Raw genomic sequence first — 12570 nt, forward strand, 5'->3', positions numbered from 1 at the left:
TAAGGGCTTCAGGACTTTTTCTCTTATCAATGCCAACAGTATATATATTAAAGTCTGTTTTCATGACACTTTAGCTTTTAAAATGCTGTGATTGTACATTATACTGAGTACTAAAAACATAGAGATGACCTCCTGAAGCACAAATGATTATGTGCCTGCTTATTTTTGCTTATGTGCTGCATTGTGTTGCACATTCAGATGATTGACATAAAGAACTATATTGAATTTCTTTTGAAAATTTGTCTCTTGTCAGTTTCTTGCACTACACTGATTGAGCCAGATTATTGTCTGCATTTGGAATATACTGAATATGTTAAGTAATGTTCAGAGGACCTGTATTAAACACCAACTACATCTGTCTCCAGTTAGGTCAGAGATTGAAACATGACTGCTCTTTTGCCCATTCATCATCTGGTCATCCATTAGTCACATAAACCTGCAGCCTATTTTAGTCTGAAGCAGTCCACACAGTCGCCCTCTTACCAGACGACAAGCTGAGCAGTGAAGGGGTGTTGGAGGAGGAGAAGGGGGGGGAGGCGGTTAGAAACTGAAAACAGCCGTCTTGGTTCGTCAGGTGTGTCTGCGGCGGTGGAAACACAGCTTGAGACTAATTCCATCAGATTTCCTGGTCACTCGCTGAGCTAAGCTGTGTTTAATGAATGCTTTAATGGCCAGTGTGGACTGGGAAGAATGTAGAACAGGTTGCCCTCGCGGCTCCTGCTTTGACATAATTACACAAATTTGTCAAGGTCAAAGGCCGCCACCACCGCCGCTGCTCTCTTCACTCCAAAATGTCTATCTTTATCATTTACATACATACAGGTATAGTTACACAGATGTGTGAGGATCCTATTCATGGTGCTTTTTGTGTAGTCAGCTCTTATAGGATGAAGTTAATGAGAAATAATGAAGTATGGCTGAGGGGCCTAAGACATGACAGACTTCACTTTTGAGGATGAAAAAGAAGCTAACAGTGGTTCTGTCAGGCCTTTCAGAGCCAAGGAGCGGGGAGCAGGATTGAGAGGCACCCTCCAATCTTTTGATGCCATGCAATCTACAGGGAGGGCCTGTTGTCTCCCAGTGTGAGGGCCGCTATCAGCAGGGAGGCAGTGAAAACAACAGAGATGTTCCTTTTGATTATCGTAGAGGCTTCGAGGGCAGTGCAGCTACAGGCTACACACAAAGGAAATGCTCTTCTCATGAATTACTTTTAAATACATCCGACGGTAAACAAACATAACTGCCCCAGAGGAGGTTGATAAGATAACCACTCAAAATATTTCTTCAACATTTTGCTCAAATTATTTATCTTAAGAGATGACTGACTGGAACATGACCCTCAATTCTGATGGTTCAGATGTTGATAAAGATAATCCAGGCCCGAGTTCAAACTCTGATAAGATATTATAGTCAGTGCAGCAGGTTGGATATTGCAGTTTTGTGAAATCCACAGCTCAACACATCCATAAAGGAATTTAAACAATCTTGATAATGTTTCAACGCCCTCACAATTCACATTTCCCCCTTAACTGTTTATGACAGTTGGAGGCTGAGAATAGAGTAATCTCTAGATGAGATACATGCTACAATAACTGATTTTACTTGTAAAATGTAAAGATGAAGCAATGACCTGCCAGTACAGACACTTACTGACAGTTTCCGAGCTAGTCTACATATAAGATCAGAATGGTTTCAACTGACAGTGATGGAAGAAGTATTTATGTGCTCCAGATGTGTTATCATTATTATCATCATATAACGTACTTAACATAGTAAAAGTAAAAGTATTAATTCTTCAAAAAAAAAATGTTGATAGTGATGCAACAAGGCAAGGTAGCAGCATTTTCCTGTTGAAGCTCGTTGAGTTAGGTATACAGAATATAATATACAGTTTATCTCAGTGGTCTCCAATCTAGTGCATGAGCCCTGCCAAAGGGTCACAAGATAAATGGGCCACATACAGCCCAATTTGATCTTAAGTGGGCCAGAAAAGTAAAACCATTGCATAACAAGCTATAAATGACATATAATATATATGTAATAAAACTATACTATAAAATATCTATTTACAAAACAGTTTGAGATGTCTTCAAAAAATTAGTGTAATTTCAACAACATTATGTGTTTTTTTCAGATTATTTTGCACAGAAGCTGCTGATTGACAGTATTTTGAACAATGTTCAATATATGAATGGTTTCAATATGACCACAATATGTGTTCTGCCCGGGGGGTGGGAACTTCTGAGGCAGTGAAGCAGAATTTTAAATGAAATGGGCTCAACACAGTTTTACTTGCTCCTGAAACCTGGTGGCTGGCGTCATACTTTGCAAAGTTATCCAGTGGGCCAGATTAGACCCGTGGGTGGCCGGTTCTGGCCTGAGGGCCGTATGTTTGACAGCCCTGATTAACGAGGTTGGAAAAAAGAAAAAACAACATTCTGATCATTTTACCGCTGTAGGGTAAAAGAACAGTAACCTTTATATTTTGGTTATTTGGATATTTATAGTGTTTGGGTAAGAAGCACACAATAGAAATACTCTAGAAGTACCTCAAAAGTAACGTTCCACCACTGTCTTCTGATGGAGTATTGTCTGTTATAACTTTTATCTGATGTTGATCACTGGGAATAGCAAAAATCCAAAAGGAAGTTCATCTGCCTACAGCTTTAAGTACACAACAAATAAACCATTAGTAATTTTTTAGCTTTTGAGTTTTCCAGTTTTTCCACATTACTGGTCACCTTTCTGTCTAAAAACCTTCACCCCTCCATTATAGCTGACAAAGAAGATGACTTAGCATAACAGATTAGATAAAACATAGGCAGGTCAGGGTGTTATGACAGGCTTATCTGCGGAGGGGAATGTACAAATGTAGTGGGAGGGAATTACAGACAAAGAGGAGGGGATGCAAGATGAATGAATTTTCCCAAATTTTCTTATCTGGAGGAATGTTTCTGCATAATATTTAGTTATACTCAATCTGGCACCAAAAATGCAGTTTGCGATACACCTCACCGCCCCCCTGAAGTGGTCAGAGCAGGTCTACCATTCATCCACTTGTGGGACTTGTGTTTTTGACAGAGAGCTGTGCTCGGCTGAAGAGGGTCTTTTGTTCTATTGCAGCTAGCCGCCTCCAGAGAGGTGCAGTGTGTGTGTGTGTGTATGTGCATGCATGTGCGTATGACTTCCCTGGCAACAATCACTACTGTGAGACGGCCCCCTCTCCATACTCACATGCCTGCTCTCGTCAGCCTCCTACCCAGGTCACATGAGCAGGGCCCCCAGTCCAACCTGACCTGCTCAGATCCTTCCTCACATGAGGCCTGTCAGGAGCCCACACCTTGACATGTCACATCACCTCCCACCAGCCTGTGTGGCGATTATGCTGATGAGTCACTACAAGATCTGTCAGGTCTGTTTTCAGACTGCTCTGTTGGAGAGATAAACAGTTTATGATAGTATAACATCTAACAGCAGATATCTGTCCCTGGACTCTGACGGCTTCACTTCACTGTAACTGTGCTCACTTCACAGGAGCAATAAAGTTAAAATAGAATATGGCTGGCATGCTGTTATCTCTAAATTAAATTAAGATTGTGACTGCAAGGACATATTGCAATCCATAATATGACTATAGTCAACATTTTTTATATCAACAGTGAATCACATGATAGCTTGTATACACAGAGAATAATCACCACACTGACACTTACAGCATATATAATTCAGCTCCAGTCACAGCTTTGGTTGAAAGTTAAAGTGGTCAGTGAGTCTGGCAGAGTTGGAAATGTAAAACTCTGACAAGCTCACTGTAAGTTAGCTCCCCGGCACTGTCAGAACTTTGTTAAAGGTTAGAAGGAGATTGAACATTGGACTTACAATTGTCAGGTGACAAGAAACATGACTCCAAATCAAAGCTAATGTTGTTTCATACTTGCTGGAACTGTAAAATTAACAACTGTTGGCTCACAACTTCAACATACTGCATGTCAACTACTCTGCTTGGAATAATAGTACGTGTCTAATATGTTTTATCACCTCATTAAAAACCTTAACATGTAATCTATTCCTTCTTCCTCATCGAAACACCCTAGAATCTATGAATATGCCAATATTGTTCATTTAAATAATGTTGTATAACTGTTGGACACAAAATGTCTCCTAACTCACTGTGAAGTTTATTCCTTATACTTATATTTGACCTAAATAAATGAAGCAGGGGTTTTCATTTGTGCTCTAACTGCAGGTGTAAACTCTCCAACCCAGTTTTATGTACCATTCATGCTTTTTGGGGGGCATGTCAGGGTTTTAATATCACACTCAATCAATGCTTTTTCAAATGTGAGTAACTCTATTTAATAAGAATCCTCATGTGTTTTTCAAGCACTAACAGTTTAGATCAATTTTTATTTTTCATCTTGTGATCCAGTGACAGTGAATTCTCGATTGTTATATTACTGTAGTTATTTCATGTGGCGTCCTGGATTAATGTACAACTCATGGTGTATCTCATAATATTACATGATGGCCAGTGTTCTGCTGAATAAAGTCAAAAGTTAACAACAAAAGGTGCCGAGTGAAGTCACTTTCCTGAAGATGGAAATTATGAAAAGTCCCTTAATTGTTCGAGAAGTTCTGTTTTGCCATCATGACACTTCCTCAGTTTGAAAGGTAGGATTATCGATGCCCTGGTTTCCATTTGGAAACTCTGTCCAGGTACCGTGGAGTGGGTCCCTAGTGTGTCTGGGGGCCTCTGAGCTCAGGGTCTGCCAGACGTACTGGTAGCAGAGGAAAACCAGCCCGCAGATGAGCATCATGATGGAGGCAACCATGCCCATTCCGATGGCTGTGCCCACCTGCTGACTGGCGGGAGCTTCTGGAAGGTAGAACTCTGGAGGAAAGTCTATGGTGCTGTTGTTCAGCACAGAACTCATGTTCCAACCCAGTGGCACCAAGCATAACACAGCTGTGAACACATACAGGGTCCCTGCCAGCACGAAGGCCAGCCGGATATTGCTGCGATCCTCCACAGAGAAGTAGGCCATCCTCATGGCCAATGCAGCACTGATGTTCCCCGCTAGGCCGCAGATCACCGCCAGCAGCATCAGCACCTGAGCCACAGAGATCTCTGCTGGAACAAAGGTGTCCGAGATGCTGATCCATTGACAGTTCTCAAATTTGGGAAGGGTGTGGCTGTAGAAACACACCCTCCAGATACCCACCCAGGCCACACCTGAGGTGACAACTGACTTGTCAGTCACATACCAAAGACGCCACTCGTTCATGCCGTTTGTGGTCATGATAAGGATCCATGCCAGAAACCCTGCCACCAGGCCCAGGAACTGCCAGTGAGCTGTGTTAGCCAGGTAGATCATCCTGCCCTGTGTGACTGCTAATGCTCTGAAAGACGGATCTCTGAGTCACACGTCGAGTACACATCCATCACTCCTGCTGAATACAAACATATCCAGTTGTGTTACATGGACTCAAACTCATTTATATTCTGGTATTATGCTCAGATCTGTAAACATGGTCACAATACACTGAGGAAATTATAAGAAAACCCGTCAGTGGGGACTCGTGGTTGGGTTTGTGCCAAAGGTATGCTGGGATTCACCTCAGAAAGGAAACCTTTAAAGAGTCAGTTCACCCAAATGATTTAAAAAAAAAATACATATTTGAATTAAAGGTGCAATATACAACATTCAGCCTCACTGGATGACAGAAAACAGCTATTTGCTATGTAAAGATACAGTGGAGTAAGGCGACCTGAGCAGTGAATGAAGTCACACTCATATGTGTTGTTATCTGAATTTCTCTGTTCTTCGTTTTAGTAGTCGGTCCTGCCACATGTGCATGTTGGTGCATGCGAGTCCCTCCCTGTCCTCCAAATCTGTTTCCAATGTGGCCAATGTATTGCAAACTTTCTCAAATGACAGCTGAACTGTACAATAAAATATGTTTCTGAAAACATTTAAAGTAAGAAATAGGTAATGTAGACAAAGAGAATTGTACCGTTTTTTCCTCACAACTTAAGTAAACAACGTGACAAATGAAGTGTCACATGTACATTTGTCTTTGTCTGAGTTGCTAGTGCTTCAGTGTGACACCTAGTGGCTGAATGTCATGTATTGCAACTTAAAATATGATTTTTCTTATTTTTCTTAACACATTTGGTTGTTCTTTTCATCTTCTCAATCACATATTCACATCAGGTTTGAGAGTAACTGGAACTGCATTATCTTTGCATTATTGTTGTTTAAAATCTTTACTGAAATGACCAACCCCCCCCCCCCCCCCCAAAAAAAACCTCTTTTGGTAAACAGTGTCCTGATTACATTTGATAATCCACAGACCTCACTGTCAAACAGGTTTCATTGGATACCCTTTCTATTTAAGAAATGTCTGAACTTGAACTGACCCATCAAGGAGTATTTATTGCAGCAACAGGAAGATAAATGACTGAATTAAACGCTGACTGTGTTGTAAACAGAGACATGCAATCAACACATTTTTACTGTTGGTTAATGTCCACCATCTATTTTTTGAAAGGAGGTAACAGGCCTTTTTCACAGATGACATTTTATCATGTCACGGTAGGAAAAGCACAGGTATAAATAATAAATTTAACAATGGCTGATTTCCATGTAGCTGCTTCAGTTTCATGCTGGCTCACTGTCATGACTTCCTGGGACAAGAAGGAGTGGCCAAACGTTCAACTCTTACTGTACAATTGTTGTGACGTATACTTACGTTACGTTTTAACAATAACAATGCAAAAGGATTATTTACTCTCATCTTATTTTGAAATATTGAGTACATGTAAATTATGAAATACTAAAAACGATAAAACAAGTTTTAGTGGTACAGTATTATTGTGTCTGTTTCCTTACTGTCTTTTTTACTGCCATTATAACAGTTAGCCTTTCTTTTCAATGTAAGCGGTGCATAAACTGTAAGAATCTTCACCTAGACTAACACAAAGATACTTTTATCTATAAGGGATATTGTTCATCCTTAAGCGAAATGACATTACAACAATTAATATCCTGTTTGTTACAGAGGGAAAGGAATTCTGACGAAATAAACCAACAGTACAAGATGACGTTTTAATGTGTTGGGTTTTTTTTCTTTTCTTTTTTTTTTTTTTACAGGAAATTTACTTATAATTCTCTAATTTTCTTTCACTTTTCTTCACTCTTTTCTTTATCTCTTTGTTACATGAGATAGTCAGACATCATAGGCCGAGTCCTTCTCACAAATCACCTATTGTTCACAGTATACACCTATAAATCATTATGGTGAGGAATTGCCTTGTGAAATTTTGGAATATACATGGACTGTTCAAGATGAAGTTCAAATGTTCATCAGTTACATTGAGAAATAGAATAAAATTGCATTGAAAGCTTGTTTTTACAGTAGCTGCAGGTACATGTGCAGGTCAGTTTGAGCATTGCTGTGGTTAATGATTGTCCGATTAAATATTTCCAGGTAGAGGAAATAAAGCAACCACTAATACATTTTATCCTTTTTACTCACCTTGACAATGAACTTCAGTTTTGTTATTCCTCGGTATAAACAGAATACTTCCACACATGCTGAAAAACTTGCATTTTGCTTCAGTTATGCGACACAATGTCTGGCTGTAAAGATGGTCATGTCAAAGTCTTTACCTGCCACATTATCAGTAGAGAGGAGGGTGTGGTGGAGTTAATAAGTGACATCGGACAACAAGCTGATCCACAGCAGGAAATAAATTGGACACCACTGGCTGGTTTCAGCAGACTCTTTATTTGATATAAAGTAGCACAGCTGATAAAGTGTTAAGAGTCAGGCTGTAGCAGTGCATGAAGCGTGTAAAACTGTAACATACTCGAATGTGCAGCACAAACATTTACATTCGGGAGACAGATTTAATCCCTAAAGTCTGAAATTTAGAGTGACGTTCAAGCTGGTCAAAATGCTTTGGAATGATTTTACTTCCATTTTTTTTTGGTTGCAAAATGATCAACCTGAACAATTCTTTTTAGTGTTGAAATTAAACTAGAAGTCAAGTAACGACTGTGGTAACTATGCATTCAACATCTTCACCGTGAGTAACAATACACAGTGAAGTAATAAGACCCCTATACAAAAAAAACCAAAACAACAACACTTGGTCAACTTATATGTGGCCACATCATAATCTAAATAAGATGATCTGAATGTGAGTGGATAAAACAGAACAGCACTTGCAAAAGTGGATAAAATATCGGACAGTGTTTGCAGTGACATGGGGTGACTCCCAGGCACTTCAAATGTGAATTTCACTTGAGACAAAAGTCTGAATGTGAAGTGCTTCTTCTGTGTAGAGAAGTTCAACAAGTGCTCTTTAAAAATGACCAGAATCTGCACACTTTCTACAGCCTTCCAACTTCACCTCACATTTATCACAGTTCATTTTAATGCAGAAGAAAAAAAAAGCTTCTTCAGTGATAAAAGCAGGGGGCACATATGTCTTTATAAAAGGCCACTAGTTTATACATTAATGTTAACCAAAACCTCACATTTGTTGAAATATTTGGCCAGATTTTCAAATGATGTGAAACGTGAACAGGATTTCAGAGTGTGAAATTTTTTTTAAAAATAAAACATGATAAATACTCCTAGTTGCTCAGCGTGTTAACACACACCAGGTAGCATGGCAGCTCAAAATCAGTTGAAGATAAAATACTGTCCCCTCCTGCACGGATTCAAATGGCTACAATAAATTACTAAAAAAAAAAAAAAAAAACATTAAAATAAAAACAAATCAAAAAATGGCATTAAAGACTTTAGATACAGTGGTTGTTTGATGCCAGGAAAAGCAGCATCTCTCACAGAGGAGATACTTCTGGATGCTGTCAGTCCGGTGTAGAAGGTGTGAAGTAGTAGGATGTGCTTGGCTCTATGTGTGACGCTGAAATGAAAAATGACAGAAAATGCAGCAGTCTTCATAGATCCAAACAGGCTGTTTGTCACTGTAATTTCTCATCTCTGTCTCCCTCTGCTGGATACAGCGCTCAACTGCAACTAGCACAATAACTAGCCTTTTATCATTCAAGAGTTTGGGGCTGTTTCAACCACAAACAGGGTCCAGCTTCTTCAAAAGGACAACCTTTGTTCTATCGGCAGACTGTCCATCAGACACTTGAGCTGCTCCTCGCCTAGTTTAATTTTGTCCTCGAGCTTGCGTTGCTCGATGATGAGCGCGGACTTCATCTTGACAAAGTGCTCGTAGTCTGTAAGGCTGTCCTCCTGCAGGTAGTTGGCAAGGATGTCGAAAACCACACCCTCCCGGCGGTCCAGGTTCTCCTTTAGCTCCTTTGCATCCTCATGCTGTCGGATCAGCAACTTTCTCTTCTCGATTAATGTACGCTGGAGAGGAAAAAAAACAAAGAACAAGAGGATTTGAGAAGATACATGAAGTTTTCTCTGCTGGAATGAGGAATCATTAAAGAAGCATTTACTATCTGAGACTTTTACTTTACTAACCCTCTCCTCAGGAGTAGCATCTTCCTCCAGACTGTTGAGGGCGTTCTCCACTCTGGCCAGACGGCCTGACAGGGACAGTAGCAGGCTAACCACCTTGTCCAGGTCCCCCACAAACATCCTGAACTTATCCAGCTCATTGGGTTTGCAGACCTTCTGGACTTGGGCCTCCACCTCATCTCCCAGAGCATTGTTGTCCAGGACGTCCTCCTGAAGACTCTCCCTGGCTTCTCGCAACACCTGGAGCTTCTTGGTAAGGCTGTCGATCAGCTCTTGCTGCGAATGAGAATAAAAATATAATAAATTTTATGAAGGGAAAGACGTTAATCTCAATAAACAGATTCTGCATATAAATGAAGATTTGTGTTCTGGTTTCTGTTTTGGCGATTTCTAGAGGAAAATGCAGGTAAGCAGTCCATATGGGGAGCGAAATAGGTGGATAGCACTGGCTGAAATACTGTCTGGGCCTAAAGCACCAACACTGGACTGTGATCCAATACAAAGTTTTTTTTTTTCCTGCTGCTTTTAGTTTTCTTTCGAGAACAAATACCTCCTGGTTTTGTTATCATATGAATCTTAAAGATGGATAGTGGGTTCTAGCTGCATGTTACCTTCTTGTTGGCCAAATCAATGTCCAATTCATCTTCAGAGTCCTTCTCCTCCTCCTGCTCTTGCTCCTGCATGTCCTTCATCTTGATGAGGAGTTCAGCTTTGGGAGCAGATGTACTGTAATATGTAGAGCTGGTTACCATGGTGACGGCAGCCGCCATGCTGTCCTCCTTTTCCCTGAGATACAAATAACAAACAATGTTTCTCATATTAGCAAAGAAACCAAACAAAGATCAAGTGTAAACTCTTGTTAAAACAAACACTGGACCTCATTCAAGACTCACTTATGACTGATTTCAGGGAACTTGTTGAAATCAGTAATTTTCCCTTATTAAGAATTCAGAGCTTTTTCACCAATGATCTTGGTCTTTTGACTGAATCATGCAGAGATGGTCTGCCTTTCTCCACAGTGAAAAAAACGTTATCTCCCTTAAAATGGTCTTCATCTGGATGAATTTGGAGTTTAATGTGTTACCAACACCAGCAGTGTAACATCACCTACTGTAAAATATTCTCCGGTCACGTCTCTTTTGCCTCCTCCCATCTAACTCATTGACCACTTTGCTTTAGCCAGATGTTTCTTATTATCTAACTTCATGTCAAACTATTCCCTCTTTGAGCTGATCTGATGGCGCTTGCAGCTCTTTTAATAGTTTTGGGGTCCCCTCATATGAATACTGACATAGTTAAATGTGTTATGTATTTGACTGCTGATTTCAAACAGCAGAATTGGAAGCTCCACATTGTGATTCTTTTGTTTTTTTGACTCTTGGGTAACATTTCCGTAAGTGATCAAATCTTGTGAACGTGCACCTGCTCATGAACAGGTGGCAAGTTTAAACAAGTTAAACTTGAAAAGTTTGATGAATCAAACTTGGACCATACAGTCTCGCAGTAAAAGGCTCTGTATGACCAATCACAGTGTTTGTTTACAATAACGTCTGGGTAAGAAAAACCCTTGCGTCATGTACATACAATTTAAAGGCGTGGAGCAAAAAAAAAAGTATATGGTAGAAGTAAGTATAAGCAGTAACTAGTAAAAGTGATTAAAAGTAAGCGCAAATAAGTATGAATGAATACAGCAGTGAGGTAAGCAGTATGGCGGCTTCCCACTATGACAAAGGCAGCCACCAGTTAGTCTGAGCGGCGGTGAGATGTCACTGTTGGGTAGATTTGGTTTATACGACGCCTGCAAAGCAACACACTACATTAAATAAGCACAGCAGGAATGTATAGGATAGGCTGGACTACTGTGTTTAACTACATATCTTACAGTTAAATTTTACAGTTACGGCTGAAAATGACTGACGGCTGCCAGTTGCCTAGCTGGTAATGACTGTTAGTGTAACGTCACAGTAATTCAGTATATAACTTTTTCCAGGATGACCCAAACAGATGCGCAATTCATGCATATGAATTAGTTTCACCTCATATAGCTAAATACATGTTAAGTGTTTTTTCCAGGAGTGAATTTAGTTGATACATGACAGTAAATAGACTCTAAAAGACCCAACAAGGTGAGAAAATGTAAATATTAAATGTGTCTTCAACAATGTAATCAAAATGTTAACACCTCTTATAAATCACTGATATTAGCTGCAGGGCCCCTCTTGGGTCTAGTATAGAAGCTAAAGATAGAGGCTGACCTTTCCTCAGCAGACCGAGTGACGGCCTGTTTTACTGGCACCTTCCTGCGTTGATGAGCTTCTTCCAGCAGCTGCTCCCCCTGAGGGAAGATGCCCTCCATCAAGTCCATAGTGGTTTTCATCTTGCTCTGGTCAAGAATGTCAGCGAGTGACTTATCCTTCCCCATGATGTCCCTGGCCAGCACCTCTCTCTTCTGGTCCTCAGACAGTCCTGTGGTTACGCCTCCTCTGTTGCCGCCGGGCTCCTCTGTGGGCTGCGGTGGCTGCTGACTGTTGGAGGTGTTGTGGTCTCTAACAGTGGTCATGTATGGGTCTCTCGGGGGCTTCAGGTCTGTCTGAGCAGCCGGCGTGCCGTCGGGGTCCCTCTGACGAGTGAAAGCGCTGCTGCCCAGGCTGCCGAGCCTGGTTACATCAGGACTCTCAGCTTCAGCAACGGGGGAGTCGGTGTGCCGCAAAAATGGACAATTCTCCTTCTCTGTGACTCCCTCTGAGTGCACAATCCTGACGGGTACTTTCTTCACTGCAGGATTCTGGTTTTCTATCACATGTTCCATCCTGAAATTTGAGTGAAAGACAGAAAACAATCTTATAGAAAGAGTCTCCTTGAATCTTCCTGTGAAAAGGAGGAGCAAAACTTTTTTTAGCTGTTATTCCAGCCATATGCTGATTTAAAGTTTCATTGTGTGATGGCAACTGAGATTTTTTCCATGCCCAGTATTGCTGGAATATCCAAGACTCCTGGACTCCTCCCACTACTCTGGTTTCTGCTAGCTGTAATAATCGGTCTGTACAGTCATAAATTCAC

The 12570-nt window shown here is 40.7% G+C and overlaps 2 protein-coding genes across 3 annotated transcripts in view; both read right to left on the reverse strand.

Moving 5' to 3' along the window:
- Positions 1–4577: 4577 nt before the first annotated feature.
- On the reverse strand, positions 4578–7623 carry cldn34a (claudin 34a). 2 transcript variants are annotated; one of them, XM_053322581.1, is made up of 2 exons: positions 7540–7623; positions 4578–5448 (listed from the first exon to the last, which is right to left on the reverse strand). In XM_053322581.1, the coding sequence occupies exon 2, from the start codon at positions 5373–5375 to the stop codon at positions 4647–4649; it is 729 nt and encodes a 242-aa protein (XP_053178556.1). In that variant the 5' UTR covers positions 5376–5448; positions 7540–7623; the 3' UTR covers positions 4578–4646. The 2 variants fall into 2 exon arrangements, with proteins under 2 accessions (XP_053178556.1, XP_053178557.1); XM_053322582.1 differs by having other exon boundaries at positions 4578–5451; positions 7540–7617.
- Positions 7624–7772: 149 nt separating this feature from the next.
- The window catches only part of shroom2a (shroom family member 2a), a 30542-nt gene continuing 25744 nt past the window's right edge, over positions 7773–12570 (reverse strand). The window contains exons 7-10 of the mRNA XM_053322575.1: positions 11766–12320; positions 10122–10296; positions 9514–9786; positions 7773–9396 (exon numbers count right to left, since the gene is read on the reverse strand). Of these exons, the coding sequence (XP_053178550.1) occupies positions 9124–9396; positions 9514–9786; positions 10122–10296; positions 11766–12320 (1276 nt within the window). The 3' untranslated portion in view covers positions 7773–9123. The remainder of the gene's footprint in view (positions 9397–9513; positions 9787–10121; positions 10297–11765; positions 12321–12570) is intronic.

The sequence above is a fragment of the Scomber japonicus genome, chromosome 7 (assembly GCF_027409825.1).
Source record: "Scomber japonicus isolate fScoJap1 chromosome 7, fScoJap1.pri, whole genome shotgun sequence".
NCBI lineage: Eukaryota > Metazoa > Chordata > Actinopteri > Scombriformes > Scombridae > Scomber > Scomber japonicus.